Source organism: Neovison vison, chromosome 1, assembly GCF_020171115.1.
Source record: "Neovison vison isolate M4711 chromosome 1, ASM_NN_V1, whole genome shotgun sequence".
Classification (NCBI taxonomy): domain Eukaryota; kingdom Metazoa; phylum Chordata; class Mammalia; order Carnivora; family Mustelidae; genus Neogale; species Neogale vison.
The window spans coordinates 84,185,076-84,202,895 of record NC_058091.1 but is presented as its reverse complement, the minus strand read 5'-3'; the positions used below and the strand labels follow the sequence as shown (position 1 = coordinate 84,202,895).

The 17,820-nt window shown below is 46.0% G+C and overlaps 1 protein-coding gene across 1 annotated transcript in view; it reads right to left on the bottom strand.

Annotated features, from left to right (window-relative positions):
• Positions 1 to 400: 400 nt before the first annotated feature.
• TBC1D22B (TBC1 domain family member 22B) overlaps positions 401 to 17,820 on the bottom strand; it is a 75,198-nt gene continuing 57,778 nt past the window's right edge. The window contains exon 13 of the mRNA XM_044250305.1: positions 401 to 2,435. Within this exon, the coding sequence (XP_044106240.1) occupies positions 2,307 to 2,435 (129 nt within the window). The 3' untranslated portion in view covers positions 401 to 2,306. The remainder of the gene's footprint in view (positions 2,436 to 17,820) is intronic.

Below are 17,820 nucleotides of genomic sequence, written 5' to 3'. Positions count from 1 at the left end.
CACAGTTACTTTTTGGCTTCTGCTGCATGTTGCTGAATTTAATCCTAATATAGCTCCTAATTACTGAAACCAAGAGACACTCTCAGATGTGTCCTAGGAAGAAGTTCTGGGTGAAGAAACCGCCCCAGCGGTCATCGCAGGGCTTGCCGGGCACATGGTGATGTGCTGTGTAAACGTTAGTGATTGAGCACCACATGCCTTATTTTTGTTATCTCCCACAGGACCCCCTCCCCGACTGGGGGCTCAGTCCTCTGAGACTGCCTTCTGTTTTCCTGTTGGTGCTCTGCTTGCCCTACAGCAAATGCATCCCCCATACTTACTAATCTCAGCAAGAAAAAGATGAGAAAAGGGGATGCCCTAGGTTCTAGATTACACAAATTCACGGGAGAAAAATCAGCAGTGGAGGAGGAAATACACTATTTATTTACAATCCTTTCACTTTATCCACAATTTCCATACAAACATAAAAACTAAAAAAATAAAACCACCATTTGGAAACACAAGTGTCTTTCTTTAATTAGTCCAGGTGAGGGGAGGGTCACAGCCCTCTCACTCTGTGAAGGAAACTATTGAGGCACACTGAAGGGGTAGGGGGTGGGTTAGGAAGAATGCCTGAGAAACAGCTCCAGATGAGAAATGGAACGTGCCAGCATGGTGGGGCTTCACTGGCAGACTCAAGGGTGTCACCCACCAGGGACACTGACCGGCTTCCCAGAAGGACAGCTGCTCACCACCATTCCTCCCGCCCCCGCCACCTCTGCTATGGAACTCCCGAAATCAAACATGCGCCCCCCTCTCATAAGCTGTGGGGGGTATGATGGTGACAGCTGGGGACACTGGATGCCTCTCACTGAGAAGAGCCCCAAACCCCAGGGAGACGCAGAAAACCCCTTTCCTTGGCACTGATGAATCAGTCACAGCTTCTGTCTTGAATAGGATGCTGCCCGGAGGAAGAAATGAAAAAACAAAAGATCTCCCCCATCCTCCTGGGGAAAGGGAGGGGCTGAAAACATGCAGGAGGGCTTCCGCCTCTGTGGGTACCTCTCTGGGAGGCTTTCTGGGGGACAGGTGGGGGGTTCTGTCTATCCAATGCAGGGAAGGAGTGGGGCAGATGCTCCACAAGGACCTAGGGGGAGGGTTGGGAGTGGGGAGGGAAGAGAGGAAAACTCTGAGACACTGATGCTGGGAAGGCTGCCACCCATTGTCAAAGCAGGTCTATCTGCTCATTGATGCTTGCTCTGGCAGATACCTGTCCTCCCCTGCACAGGAGGGCACCCAGAACCCGACCTAGAGATGCCAGAGCCACCTGCCTGGCAACTTCGTCTGTGCTAGTGACCGAGATTGCTTTCACATGTTGATGCACATTATAAATATAAAATCATATCTGCTACAAAGAGGACATATATTTGTACATCTTTACCCATATACATAATAACACAATTTACACATAATATCTTGGAGTGGGTCATCATGGGAAAAGGGTTTGGAGAGGTGTAAAGCCCCTTCTCCCTCCCCTGCCCTGATCCTCAAGGGACGCCTGTATTCTTGGTCACCAGGGCCCTTCCCAGCTGGTGGCGACTGGGCTAGTCTGTCTGGACACAGAAACTCAAGACACGTGACTAAATGCTGATGGGTGTGTACGCCCACATACACACACAAACGCAGGTGCACATACGCACATCTGGGGAGAAAAGGAAAAATGACATCCCTAGCCCTTGGGTGCAGGCCTCTTCCCAGAGTTACAGGCATCAGCGCTTCCTCTATGTGAGAACAACAGTCTCAAGCTGCTCCTCACTGGCTCAGACCAGGGCAGAAGGGGAAGGGCTAGGAACTGGCGGCAGGGAGAGGGAGAGTGGGAGGGAGCAGGAGTCTTCTGAAAACATAAGGCGTTTTTTTTGACCTGTGATCAAATCAAACTATGTCACAAAAAGCAATGGCATCAGTTGGGGCCGGGAGGTGAGAGACCGTCAGTCCATGTAGGGACGATGTGAATTGAGACCCTGAGCCTTCCCCTTCTTTAGTCCAGTTTCTTTTAAAGGGGCAGACAACCCTGTACCTCCTTTCCAGTCGTCTCCCAGAGCTGGGCCCATCCACGCATCACGGAATACTGACAGTGGTCCGAGAAACACATCCAGAGACATGGAGTGGTGGACAGGCACGCCGAAAAGTTAAGACCTGGGCGGCGGATGGGAGCTTTTTACAGCAGGAGTGGTTCCTGGCCGGAGTCCACGGCTCGCACGGTGGCCACAGTGATCAGATTGCCATCAGAGATGGGGACAGTCTGGGTCCCCCTGGGGAGACAGCACCTATCGGCGGTAGTGGTTAGGGGCATCGGCAAACATGTACTTCAGTCTGTATGCCTCGGCGAGAAGCAGCCCGATCTCTTCGTTGCCCCAGTGTATCGTAGGTAAGTTTTGTAGCAGCATTAGGAGACCCTGGAACGCAAGAGAAGTTTGGTTATCCCAGGACTACCGACCAAGGGACCGGTAGGTCCCTTCCTCCTGGATCACACATCCCATAGGTCAGCCTCCTTCTTCCCAAGCAGCACTCCGTCCCCAGCTCCCAGCTTCACCTTCAGGAAGCCCTGAAAAGCCTCTGTTGATTCTCTCATATCCACTAACACCTGCCTCTTTTGAAAATATTACAGAGAACACCACCAACATATTAAGATATTGAAAAAGAAAAATAGTCACTCATCATCCAAATATACCTCTCTTTATTTCTAAGTTTTCCTTTTCAGTCTTTTTTTCACAAGCATATTTTTTTAAATAGCTGTAATCATCATTATGATTTTTATATGCTTTTTAATCACACTCTTTTACTATAATTTTAGTGTTTTTCCATGCAGCCTTCAAAAATGACTATTCTCAGTGTTAGTACTCCATCATGTGGCTATACCCTAATTTACTCAACCATTTGCCTTTTGTTAGACACTTAATTTGCTTCCTTTAAAAAAAAACCTTATCCAAAAAACCGCACCTTTATTAAAAATAATCCCTTTATGCATATGCATAATTGCATATCCTTTTTCATTTGCTATATTTCTCCTAATGCCAGTGTTCACTTCTAATCACTGTTTTAAGCTGCTGCCCTATTCTCCAAAGACCATTCTCGACCTACCTGTCCAGCTTATTTCCTATGTTCCCAATGCACATGCCTTTCTAGTTAGGTCCATTTCAGCCAGATTTATTTGTGCCTCCAAGGTTTAATTTATATTGTTCCTTTAACTTAGGAGACCTTCTCTTTTCTTCTCTACCTATCTTGGTCCTATTCAGTTCTCAAAACCCAGATCCCTCAAACAGCTCCAGAGAGACAGCCTATTAAAGAGGATATTAGAATAAAAAGAAAATGAGAGGTTGTCTCTGTAATTTAGTTCCCCATGCTGCTGCTGCTCCTTCATGTTCTTTATCTCCCCCCCCCCTCTTTTTTAAAGTCTATTTACTTACAATTTATTTTTAAGTAATCTCTATACCTGGAGGTGCCTGGGTGGTTCAGTCGGTTAAGCATCTTCCTTTGGCTCAGGTTGTGATCCCCTGGGATCAAGCCTGAACTAAGTTCCCTGCTTAGTGAGGAGTCTGCTTCTTCCTCTCCCTCTGTCCCCCACTTGTGCTTGCTTGCTCTCTCTCTAGTGCTCTTTCTCAAATAAATAAATAAATAATCTTTAATTTTGAAAAAAGTAATCTCTACACTCAACATGGGGTTTGAACCCACAATCCTGAGATCAAGAGTTGCATGCTCTACCGACTGAGCCAGCCAGGTAACCCCCGTCTCTCTTTCTGAATTGGATATTCTTATTTTTCTGATTATAAAAGTTATAATAGCAAGACAAAACCCAGGGACATAAAGGAGATGGGTGGACTTGATTACATGTAACTTCAATATGTCAAAGGGTGCCAAAAACCTGGTTAAAGGATAAGAAACTGACTATAAGAAAATATTTTGTAACATCTTTGAAAAACCAAATCCATTATCAAAACACTATCTGAACTCCAATACTATCCATAATAAAAAAGGAGCACCTACTAAACAGTGAGAGAGAAAGAGAGCCACCAGAGAGAAGAACAGGTGAGTAATACGAACAGGTCACGTGCAAAGAGCCCATGGCCCATCCCCATGCTGGGAAGACTTTTAAAAAGCCTGCTCTGAGCTGATCTGGATGCTCTAGTGATGTTTTGCAGTTTTCAGTGGAAAGGTCTTGCATATCCATTACGAGATTTCTTTTCTTTTTAATGAGTCACATTTTTTTTTATTATTAACATAAAATGTATTATTAGCCCCAGGGGTACAGGTCTGTGAATCGTCAGACTTACACACTTCACAGCACTCACCATAGCACATACCTTCCCCAGTGCTTTATGAGATTTCTTCCTCTGGAAACAGACACTTAGCTGTGCACACTGCTCCTGCCTGGGGCACCTCACTGCTATGGATGGCCCACAGGATGAAGATCCCAATTCGGGGACAGTGTAAGTTCTGGGTTCTGCCCTAGACCTCTCCTTCCCCACTTCCCAGAAAGTGGATATGAATGGAGGAGCAGATACGTCATCTCAGACCGTAAGATGAAAGCCGCGTGCCTGAGACAGCAGAGCAACAAGACCGAGGGGCGCCTGGGTGGCTCAGTGCGTAAAAGCCTCTGCCTTCGGCTCAGGTCATGATCTCAGGGTCCTGGGATCGAGCCCTGCATTGGCTCTCTCCTCAGCAGGGATTCTGCTTCTCCCTCTCTCTCTGCCTGCCTCTCTGCCTACTTGTGATCTCTGTCTGTCAAATAAATAAATAAAATCTTTAAAAAAAAAAAAAAAGGGATCTGCATCCCTGCCACTCTGGAGGTGCAATGTTAGCCGTGGACCACCTACACCTAGGCCAGGAATTGAACAAGTAAACAACTACCTAGTTTCAAGCCACTGCTGTTCTAGGGTCTTGGTTCCAGGAGACAAGTTTGTATTATCTCGACACACACAGGCTGTCTCTACCAAAACGATAAACGTGCATGGTCTTTGATCCAGCGACTCTACCTCCGTGTCCCTGTCCTAAGGGAATAGTCACAGTTCTGCACGAAGGTTTTTGCTGCATGCACAGCGGCTTCAAATAGTGTGGACTTGTTAGGCACCCTGCGGTTATCCACATCATGAAATACAAGGCGGCAGAGAACAAATGAAGTCAGACTACACACACCGATGTGGAAAGATAACAGACATTTTTAGGAGTAAAAAAGAAAACTGCTGTAGAAAAATATAGTATGATCCCACTTACATAAATGAGAAAACACAATATATTGGTGTAAGTGTATGCACACGTGCATATAAAAAATTTAGAAGTTGAGGAGGTAAACTGTTAACACTTCAGGGGACTTTTATTTTTTTCCCATTATACTTATGTATCATTTGAGCTCTGTGTTTTCAATTTTTACAATAACTTTTTTTTTTAAGACTTATTCGTTCACTTCACAGAAAGAGAGTGTGAGTATGGGATGTGGGGGGCAGAGGGAGAGAATCCCAAGCAAACTCCCTGCTGAGCACAGAGATATGGGGAAGGGACTCTATCTTAGGGCCTTGAGATCATGAGCCAAGACCGAGAGCTGGACGCTCAACCAACTGAGTCACCCAGGTGCCCCAACAGTTAAGATTTTATATATTACTTGTGTGGTGGAACTTTTTCTCTAGAGAAATACATACTCTGTGGTAGTTTTTAGTAAAAAGTAAAAACACAGAAAATAAATTACCTATAACTTCATAGTCAAGAGGAAGTCACTTTTAAACACTTTGGCATATTTCCTTCCACTCCCTTTCTGCACATTTTCCACAGTTGAGATGTTTTCTCTATATAATTTTGAATCTATTTAGCATTTATCATAAGCATTTCCTCTAATATTAAAAACTCCTTGTAGGTACTTTCACGGCCAAAGAATTTCTCATGACGCAGTTGTACCGTAATTTACTCTACATCTTCCTGTTTTGAGTACTTAATTATTTTTGTTTTTTCATCATAATGAAATTATAATGAACAGCCTTGTGCAAAGAGCCACATTTTCGATGATTTCCTTGGACTGAATTCCTAGGAATGAAATTACTGTGTCAAAGAACATGAACATTTTAAAGGTACTTAATGCTCATTCAGAAAATGCATTCCAGAAAAATGCTCATTTCCCTAGATCTCCACCAGCACTGAATACTCTTATTGAACAAATACTGTTCTTTGTAAACCTTTTCCCTGAGATCTCCAGGCCTGAGAACAGAACTCAAAAGCCTTAAGTCAAAATGGTGGTGGACTCCCGGGAAGAACACAATGAGAAAGGAATCACACTGCACTCTTCTCTGTATGTTCATGCTCCTCCCCCACACCCACCTTGGTGGCTGGCATCTGCCTTCTCTCTCCCAAACCCTGCAGGTAACCACCCCTCGCCATCCCATCGGTGCTACTGAAATTCATTTGACCAGACCCATCACTCAATGACTAGTGATAGTCACTCAACCCACTCAGATGCTTTTTTAAAAGCGCTGTTATCAGATCTAAACATCTCTGCAGCGTGCTTTTCTCACGGTTAACAACCCTCTCTCTTGGCCTCTGTTCTAGGTCTACCTGTTTTTTTGTTTTTGTTTTCAATCTCACCTTAAAAAAAAAAAGTTGCCCTTGAAGCACAATATCCTCCCCCCATGAACTCCTGGCCTCTGGCCCCTCTGACTCTTCCCTCCTGCTTCCGATCCCTTCCCGCAAGTGTCCTCATCCCCACTAGAACGGGAAAAGGTACTGCATCTTTTTGCCAGCATCCTCCCCTGGAAGCCAACTTTTATTCTAATTCTGGCAGACTCTCTACTACAGAGGTCCTCACCCTTTCTGTACCTCAGACTCTAGCTATGGGGAGAAGCCTATGGATCCCTTCTCAGAATGATGGTTTTAAATACATAAAATACATAGCATCACAAAGGAGACCAGTTAAATCAAAATAGCCATCGAAATATTTTTAAACAAATTTATGATATCACCATAGATGTGCTTTATTAATATATTCCACAATAACATCTAATGGCAGATTAAATACCTACCGTTATTTCAAAGTAAGAGTGAACACAATGTTTTGAGCTACCTCTAACAACTTCATAGGATAGGAAAATTCCAGTAATAAGTGACAAAGGAAGCTACTGCAAATATTACTGTGCTCTCTTGGCTACATTCACTATTGTAGGAAATGCTAACTTTGACCTTAGGGTTATTGAAAATAAAGCTGAAATTATGTTTCCATTAACTTCTACAGATCCCCTAACTTCTAAATGCAGACCCTATGTTAAAGTCCCTTGCTCCTGTAGCTTGTCCTTCTTTTGATTCACACCACAGCCAACAAAAATACTTCTATACTTCTGGGGCAGCTGGGTGACTCAATTGGTTGAGTGTCTGCCTTCGGTTCAGGTCATGATGCCAGGGTCCTGGGATCGAGCCCCACATGGGCTCTTTGCTCAGTGGGGAGCCTGATTCTCCCACTCCTGCTCCCCTGCTTGTGTTCACCTTCTCTGTCAAATTTTTAAAAATTCTTATACTTCCCTTTGGAGGTCAGTTTAACACCCATGTATCCATATTAACCCAAATACTACATTTTACATTACATTGTACATTGTAATGTACATTGTGCATTACACTTTATTCATTGGAAATCATTTTTCTGTTTCTTTCTCTCTTCTTTTTTGGTACAAACTGCTTTTGTAATTCGAGTTTCAGTCCCATTTTCAATCAGCTTGCTGGGTGAGGTCAAATTGCTATCCTATTTCCTGAGGACATACTTCATTGACTCAGAATCAACCCCTGCCTTCCATGGAAGGGGAGCTGAAGGAATGGTACATGCATAGCCTCATCCAGAACATAAGCAAGAAAATCCTGGGAACTTGGGAGTCTCGACGAAACTCTTGGAGTTTTAAGTGTTGGTCCTACCTGTCCAACCAGGCTGCAAAAGCTGAATCAACTATAGGAACTCTTAGAAATACTTGGGCCCAAGCCTTATCCCTGGAGTTTTGGATTCTAGAAACCTGGGTGGGATCCTGCACCCACAATTCTTCAAGGTTTCCAGTAGCCAACCAGGTGTGGGGTTACAACTAGGGGGATTAAAAAGCTCTTAAAGGAATAAAAGCATATTTGGGATGCAGGCCTAATAGTGAGATCCCAAGGTAAGAAACACCTAGATGCTATACGGACAGTGACCTTTCATTAAATAAATTAAGGTCAATCTATAAAATATCCTTTAAAAAAAAGATTTATTTATTTTTAAAAATGTTATCTATTTATTTGATAGAGAGGACAAGCAGGGGGAGTGACAGGCAGAGGGAGAAGGAGAAGCAGGCTCCCTGCTGAGCAGAGAGCCCAACATGGGGCTTGATCCCAAGACCCTGAGAACATGACCTGAGCCAAAGGCAGATGCTCAACCAACTGAGCCACCCAAGTGCCCCAAGACTGATTTATTTTAGAGAGTGGGAGAGAGAGAGAGCACAGTGGGGAGGGGCAGAAGAAGAGAGAGAGAATCTCAAGCAGACTCCATGCTGAGCAGGAGTCTGGTGTGGGACTCCAACCAATTACCCTGAGATCATGACCTGAGCTGAAATTAAGAGTCAGACGTTCAACTGACTTAGCCACTCAGGTGCCCCATAAAATAAAATATCCTGTAGCCAACTAATTATTTTAATGTTTTCACAATTTCTGTATAAGCAGGTACTCATGCAAAATGCAAAAAGTATAAAAGTGGGGGAAGCGTAGATTTACAGGTTTTTTTTTTAAGATATTTATTTATTTATTTGACAGACAGAGATCACAAGTAGGCAGAGAGGCAGGCAGAGAGAGGAGGAAGCAGGCTCTCTGCTGAGCAGACAGCCCGATGTGGGCCTCGATCCCAGGACCCTGAGATCATGACCTGAGCCGAAGGCAGAGGCTTTAACCCACTGAGCCACCCAGGCGCCCTAGATTTACAGTTTTTGACATGATAGAACATCCACTGTGTTTTGTAAAGTGAAGAGTACATAAAATGTTTGCATTAATGGTTATATACACAGAGCACGTATTTATTTGTATAGATTTGCATGGTGAAATGCCTGGAAGGAAATATATCACCTTCGTGTGATAAGTACTCAGGTACTTGATTTTCTTTTTCTCTTTGCTTATTGGTATTTCTAAATTTTCTGTAATGAATGCATATGCTTGGACAACTGATAACAAAGGAGTGATCTCTCTAGCAGAGGAGAGCATCTACCTGTAACTGCCAATTCCTCTAACCTTGCTAGAAACCTCCCTGAAGCCTTGAAATAATTCTAACCCTGGCCAAGGTAACATCCCTGTGTGCCTCCAGGCAGTGAGGCGCACAGTGAGGACACACTCTGCCACCTAGTGGCTACTTCTAGGAACTGAATCCTGTATCAGTGCTGGAACAATGGGAAACCCTGCCCAATGCATTGATAAATTTGGGATCGTAGAAAAGAAGTAGAAACCAAATGGCTGTGGGAAGAAAGCATTAATCACAAATCAGGTGCTTTTCTATAGGGACAGAAAAAAGATACCGTTGGGGCAGGGAATAACTGAAGATTTGTTACAAAGCCTACTCATGGGAGCACCAGGCATGACATGCAGCCAAACGAAACACTATATAGCGATGACAAAATAGCTTATGGGGCAAGCAGCAGAGAGCAGCTCCAAATTAATGAGAAAGGACCAAAGAAAAGCTGGAAATCGCTAAAATAGCAGAAAAAAAACAGCCTGACCTAGAAATGGGCTGAGAAACCGTAGATCCTAAAGGAAAAGGAATATGGCAGAAAAGGAACTGAAGGCATGGGGGGGATGCGGGGAGACAATAATTAGGTAAGGGGGCCAAAGGAGAAGGGTAGAGGTTATAACCAAAGAAACCCTGTAAGGAAAAGGTATGTCCAATAGACGGAAGAACTGAAGAGGGAGAACGTCAAGGACAATAATCATTACAGTGACAGCTATTATATACCGAGCACTTATTACATACCAGATGGGGTTTCAAGTACTTTACATGTGCTCTCTATTAACTCCTTTAATCTTCACATCAACTCTATGAAATGTGTAATATTACCTCCATTTTACAGATGAGGAAATCGAGGCCCAGAGATTAAGAAATTTGCCCCAGGGCCACAGAGTAGCTCTGGGCTGGAATTTGAACCCAGGCACTCTGGCTTTAGAGCTTGCGCTCATAACCACTATAATATATACTGCTTGCCCTGTAGTGAGAAGACAAGTGGGGCATCTCGTAGCAGGATCAAAAAGAAAGGAAGTCATAGCAGAGGCTGTTTGAGGGAAATGTGGAAGAGCTGCTTGATTTTATTCAGTGATGAGAACCCAGGACGAACAAAGACAGGACATGTAATGATTAACAGCAGAAGAACAGAAGAACTTAAAGACCACGTAAAATATACACTAAATAAGATACTGTGTGTAGAATCACTTAGCAATATTCAAACATCCTTTGTGAATGTAAAGTGTATTCAGACATGTAAAAATATTTTCTTAGTCAAATAAGTAGTACTTTAAAACAAATCCCCCACTTTGAGAATCAGTGAGGTAACAAAACAATTCCTCTGGCTACAATATAAGCTTTACAAAACATATCCTTGAATGTAAACTTTTTGAGAGTCGAACTTATTCACTGGTTTTCTCCCAAAGTGTGTTTAGCCAATTTCCCATCAGAAAAGGCCATGCTGAGTCCCCCTCAATGGCTTGTTTTATGTCTAGCGACCGTGCCCTTTCTTCTACCAGCTTGCTTCGGGTGAAAGATCTTTAGGTTCCCAGGGTTTCCTGTGAACCCTTCTGGGCAGGATTCAAACTGACAATTCATGGGATGTCTGTTAAAGATCGGGCCTGCGTTGGACAATGTTCGGAAACCCTACCCTTGAGTTCCTGCAGAAGTGTGGGTGGGTGCCTTTGGGTTGAAGGGATTTACTTACAGTTAATTGGTCATTTAGGCCTGGGACACCTCCTAGGCTTAGCACTGTTGCACTGAACAAGTCCACCCTGCCTCACACAAGACATTTTCAGAACCAGATCATCTCCAAGGCTTTTTTCCACAGGAGGAAAGCAGAGGATTCTCAGATCAGCCGCCATTTTGCTTTAGAGTCATCAGCTGACTCCCTCGTTCGTTTTCTTTTTATGTAGAGGAATTCTGATTATTAGTCCTTGGAGTCCCCTGCACGGTGCTTCTCAAAATCAGTCTGGAGTCGCCTGAGGCCTTGTTGGTACCTGCCTGACATCTTGTGGGGTCCCAGGCTCTTCTGGTCCCTCAGACAGGCTGCTTTTCCTGAGAGGACTTTTTCAGGTGTGGGACAAGTGGGCAGGCATTTCCTCACTCAGGCCTTCTCTCTCTGACTCGGGCACACACACTTTTCCCAGACGTATTTCTTATGGTGGGAGTCTCCAGGCTTCCTGTGGGTTACTTTACTCAGCACAAATTTTTTTTCTTTCTTCCTTTCCTTTTCTTTCTTTCTAATATAAATAAAGGGTTTATTACAAAATACAAAATGCTGGTTTCTCATTATCAGGGATTCAAGAAACTGAGGCCATGAGCCCACCCTGGTGGGGCTGGGGGCTGGAAGCCGGGCTCAGGAGCAGGCCAGAAGGCCCTGGTGTAAAACCCCCAGCAGAAGGGCACTCTCCAGAGTCGCTGCCCCGCTCTTACCTTACTGTCTGTACACTGCATGCTCCAAGGCATGGACCCCCTGTGTCATGTGCATGCCCCTCTTGAAATGCTGGGGTAGGGATTGCAGAAGCCGGACCTTGACCGACAGACCAACACAGGCAGCCGTGCTGTGGTGCGGGACGGGGGGCGTGAAGGCCACGCCGCTGTGTTCTCAGTGTGGCTCACCTGAACCTGGGTTTGCTCTACTACATTCCATTCTTATAGGGGCTGCTGCAGCTCTGGGACGCGGATGGAGCAGGTTGGATCAAAGACCCCATGCACGCCACTGCTGCTGAGAACCTGCCTGTCCTCTTCACCCACAGTCACCAAGTGTCCCCCAGAGTGCTCACAGGCGAGGAAGGGACCGGCCACTGTGCTCCTGGCCCACACAAGTGTCCCGTATACACTTTTTTCCCCAAGTACCCACAACTCAGCATAACTCATGTTCTTCTGAATGCACACTGAAGTTTCGATTCTCGGATGTGTAGCCCTTCTCCGTCCTAGCAGCCCCTTTTGTTTTGGTGTCACGAACTGGTGGTGTGCTGACCCACAGAGGGCCTGCCACATGTTCCCTCACTCACAGAAATCACTCGAGCATCTCACATCCTGCTGGGTTTCACGGGTTAACCTGCTCTGAGAAGCCTCGCCTAAAGTCGGATGCTCACAACCTGCACTAGACGGTGTACTCTGCCACCGGGTGTCGGAATAAAACCATGTATTGCGGTGACCAACTTCTGTGGCTCTCCAGGCTCTTTTAACATTTCAGCTTCAGCCTTGGCCACAGGGCAGGAAAGTCTCTTGCTGCTATGCTCTGTTGTTCATCAGTGCAGCATACACCCCCGTGACTCCCTAGTTCATTCTGCTGCCCATCTGGGGTGGGACCGAAGCGTCTGTCCTCATCCCATCTCCACAAGGAGCTGGCAATGCAAGTGAACATTCCTGGGCCAGGCTTTTGGGCTGAGGCTATGGATACGATGTGGAAAGGGAGTCCAAGTTTCCCCCTGATTTCAGGTCAAGCACAGTCTCCTCACAGCCCTCTCTTGCAGCCCTGTCCTCCCGCCCTGTGCCACTCCAGCCCCACTGCCTTCTCTCTGCCTCTTCCCTCCTCTAATACCTCAGCCTCCGACGTCTGCGGGGTCTTTGCTCTGGCTGTTCACCTGCCAGGAAAGCTCTTCCACGGCGGACCTCTCCGTGACTGGCCGTAGCTGCAAAGTCCTCTCCCTGCCTCACCGCCAGGGAGACAGCCCCCAGCAAAGCGCAGGCCAGGAGCAAGTGCTGAGAAGGGCTGAGTGGGCCTCCCACCGTCCGCAGACGGTCCCTGTTGCTCGCTTCCTCCTTCGAAGGCCTGTGGTGGCAACAGGAGACCTCCACAGGCCTCCGTGGGCAGACAGAGCTCTCTCGAGGCTTGCAGCTGGGGGAGAGAAGCACCCAGTCCCCTCAGCAGGGCACGGCTGCGTGTGGCAGACCTGCCAGCTACGATTAAGGTGCTCACGTCCACAGCAGACCTCATTCTCTCTGGCCACCAATGAAGGGTGTGCCACCGTCACTGCCCACGCCCCTCACCCCCAGTGTCACAGGGCCTCTTGGAGGCCACTGCCCTTGCAGCCAGCAGTCCTAAATCCTATGGTCACCCTTTTCCCTTCAAGCACCCAGGAGGCAAAGAACATCAAGATCCTCACTTCACACCAAGATTCCTATATGAGAAAGGAAGCATGCATCCATTTCGTTTGGGGTAATTTCTACATAGTCAACTGTCTATTTAGTAGAAGGATTTTAGTGTTAGTGTGTTTTCTCCATCATTTACTTTCCTCCCAACCTTTCAATGGAGGCATCACCGAAAACTGAATCACGTGCCCTTCTCCTATCATGCATGCACTCTGCTGTCTTTTTTTTTTTTTTTTTAACTTTTTCAGTGAGGCATAGCTTGCTTACGTAACTACACAAATCTCCAGTGTACAGCTGGACGATTTTTCCATATGTAGCCACCACCCAGATCAAGCTAGAGAACGCTTCCTGGGCCCCAGAAGATTCACCTTCCTCCACGATCAGTACTCCCTCCACAACCAGTGACCTGATATAAACCATGAAGTCTTGCCTGTTCTTGAACTTCACATACATGCTTTCCTATGATCTTATTTCCAAAGTGATCACGGTACCTCTGAATATTTTTTAGTGGCAAAATACTGGCTTAAGGCGGGGGTGGCTCTTGGAGAATGGTTGATTCCAAGGTGGAGCAAAGCAAAAATAAGCTGGGAACATCTCATGGCACCAGAAAGTAAGGAAATGCTTTACGAATGATGGGATCATGGGGCACCTGGGTGACTGAACTGGCTGAACATCTCACTCTTGATTTCAGCTCAAGCTGTGGTCTGGCGATTCTGAGATCAAGCCCCAAATCAGCGTGAAGTTTGTTTGAGATTCTTTCTCTCCCTCTGCCCCTCCCCCTGCTGATGCATGTGCATACACTCTAAAATAAAGAAAATCTTTAAGAAAAGATTCTATTTATTTATTTGACAGAGAGAGAGAGAGACAGCACAAAGAGGGGGAGAAGCAGAGGGGGGAGCAGACTCCCAGCTGAGCAGAGAGCCTGACATGGGGCTTGATCCCAGGACCCTGGGATCATGACCCAAGCCGAATACAGACGTTTAACGGACTGAGCCACCCAGATGCCCCTAAAATAAATAAAATCGTTAGAAAACTGATGGGGTTAAAAAGACAACCTGAAGAAACACCCAAGGGCCAAAGCTGGGACAATCTGAATAGCAAAATAATGACAGTGTAGGATAACCCATGAAATAAAATAAACACCCACGAATCTATACTGATATAAATAAATACTTGCATGAAGAAAGGGGAGAGCAAGGATAGCTCTCTCTTAGAGTAGAATGGTAATTAATAAATACAGAAGAAGTGGTAAAAATAGAAAATCTCCATTAGGCAAACATCACAGTAATGACTGTTACGGGCAAGAACCATTAATGGATATTAAGATTAGTGGATGAAAGAATGATGAGAAACAGCGAAATTATATAGTATCAAAGTGTTTCCCCAGAAGAAACCTATTAATTATCAAAGGGAAAATAGTAACTTTACAGTGAAGAAGCCTGGTAGACCCACCTCAGGCCAGTGATCAAGGGCAACAGAAGGGGGCCCTGGGTGGTTCAGTCGTTAAGTGTCTGCCTTCGGCTCAGGTCATGGTTCCAGGGTCCTGGGATTGAGCCCTGCACCAGGCTCACCAAAGAAAAAAAAAAAAAAGGCAGCAGAAGCAGGCTGCCAGCACCAGGTACCTCCTGACGGCATAGCCTGAGGACACATCACCTCTGCAGTTTCTTCCCCAAAAGGCATGACCCTCAATTTCATCAGAAGAAAACATCCGACAATCCCAAAGTAAAGGACATTCTATAAAATAATCAGTACTCTTCAGAAGTTATGAAAATCTTCTTTGTCAAGGAAGACAAGGACTGAGGAATTGTCCCAGGCAAGGATCCTGAATTGGATCCTGGTCCAGAAAAAGGACATTAATGGGAAAACTGGTCTACAGATTACTAATATTTTATCAACCTGAAGTTCCTGGCTGGGTAATTATAGTATGGCATATAAGCCCTAAGTGGATATGGGTGGGCTATTTGGGAACTCGACTATTTCTGCAACATTAAGCATAAAATTATTTCAAAGTGAAAGAGATTATACACCACTTTTTTAAAAACCTGGTTTCAGGGCGCCTGGGTGGCTCAGTGGGTTAAAGCCTCTGCCTTCAGCTCAGGTCATGATCCCGGGGTCCTGGAATCGAGCCCCACATTGGGCTGTCTGCTCCGCGGGGAGCCTTCTTCTTCTCTCTCTCTCTGCCTGCATCTCTGCCTACTTGTGATCTCTATCAGTCAAATAAATAAATAAAATCTTAAAAATAATAATAATAAAATAAAAAATAAAACCTGGTTTCAGGGGAGTCCCCCCTCACCAGCTCCTCCTGAGGCTGACATTCAGCCCTCCAGCGCTGGTGACTCTGTAGTCTGACAGCTCTCTCCGGGCCTGGGCGGGGCTCCAGGACTTCACAGACAGAAGCCCACGCCCTCTGCTCCAGCAACTTGGGCCTGTGCCCAGAACTCCGTTGCCTTCAGGCCTGGTGGTCATTCGGGCCCCACCTTCCCACAGAGAGGAGTGTGGATGGTTCTGAGCCCTGGGAGGGAGGGCTTGAAAAGGAATGAGGAGGTCCCAGATCCTTCTGGCAGTAGAAGGACAAAAACCCAGGGGCCAGAATAGTAGATCAAAAAGGAGGACCTTGGAGCACTTGTTTTTCAGTCTTAAAATAACCAATTTTTTGTTAAACATTTACTTTGTGAGAAGAAAGCCTGAGAGGGATCGAAAATGAAAGGTGAGGAGTGGTGCAGGGTAGAGGAAACCCTGAGAGGAGAAAGAAGAGGGTGAGTGTGGGGAGGGGGAGAAGCTTGGGGAGGGGGAGGGGGAGTGGCAGATCCTTGCCTGGGATCCTTGAGTAGCTACTGTATGAATTCAGCTCAAGAGCCCCAGGAGGTGCCTGGCCAGGCCCCAAGGCCAGAGAGCACAATGCATGTGTGTGGCATGGATTCTGGATGTCTACCACTGACCCCCTAGGTGAACTTGGGCTGGTTACTTAATCTCACTGGGACTCAATTTGCTCATTTGTAAAATGGGGACGGGTAGTTATGACCTACCTTCTGGGACTATTGCAAGGATTAAATTAACAGAAATAAGCATTTAGATTAGTACTTGGAACACTAAAAGTGCTACGATTTAGTTATTATTAGATTGAACCTTATGACATTGCCAGTATCTGACCATTTTGACCCATAAAAACAATGTCATAAAACTTCACCCCAACATTTCATCATTATTCCATTATACCAGCCCAGGCTGAGGGCCAGAACTGCTGAGCATCACCACCCCCATACTCCCAGCGCTGTTAGAAGGTCTCATTACAAGAAGCCCATAGCTCTTGAGCACCTGGGTGGCTCAGTAGTTAAACATCTCCCTTTGGCTCAGGACATGATCCCAGGGTCCTGGGATGGAGTCCTGCATCAGGCTCCCGCTCCACAGCCCTTCCCCCTGCTTGTGCTCTCTCTGCCTGTCTGACAAATAAATAAATAAAATCTTTAAAAAAAAAAAAAGAAAGAAAGAAAGAAAGAAAAAAAGGGAGCCCTTGGCTCAGAAGTCAGGCCGTTCTGCCCCTCCGGCACCTGTGCACACACACAGAGGTCTCAGGTTCCCATGCTCAGAGGACTCAGGAAGGAACCATCTGCAAGTGATCCTCCTGTCACCAGTTCTTGGTCCCCTCTCCCAGGCAGTGTGAGCCCAGATATGCTCAGCCGGGGAGAAGCAGGTGCCCTTCCTTCTGGGGGCTTCTGCCACAGCTGCGACACTGTTCTTTGCCCCTGTGCCCTCGGACATCCCCTCTCCAGGCTTTTTTTTTCATCCAGCTTGGCGGTTTCACCCAGGATTAGCCTAGCATGGTTTACTCAGGTACGTTACACACCACTCAGATGTGGGTTCCTAAGGCTTGGTCTTCACTTCACTGAGTACATTTCAGGGAGCAATAACAGTAGTGACAGTAAGTGTCCTGTTCTGAGGCTAAGGGCCGGGTACACCATTCTAACCACGTCACATGTATTAATTGTTCAAGCCTCGTAATAGCTCTAGGACGTAGGTACTCTTATCCCCATTTCACAGGTAAGAAAACTGAGGCATAGAGAATCAAGTTATTTGCTTAAGTTTGCACACCTAGAGAGGTGGCAGAGCGGGGATTTGACCCCAGGCATTCTGGCTCCACAGACTTTGGCTTACCCACTGTACTATTCTACGGAGTCCCCACCTTTCGAAGGAGGGTCTCTGCCTCTCCCTGACACTCCCCCACTGGCCGCCCCTTACAGGGGCCCTGTCCTCCCTGCTCTTTAAGGGAGACAAATGGCTAGTTGGCTGAAACTGCCGCAACTCTAACTTTCATATCTGTAGTGACTTCACCTGGTTTTATTTTAGGTTGCTGCAGGTTTGTTTGTTTGTTTGTTTTTAAATATTTACTGGAGCATCTGAGTAGCTCAGTTGGTTAAACGTCTTCAGCTCAGGTCATGATCCCCACATCCTGGGATCAAGTCCAGATCTGGGCTCCTTGCTCAGCAGGAAGCCTGCTT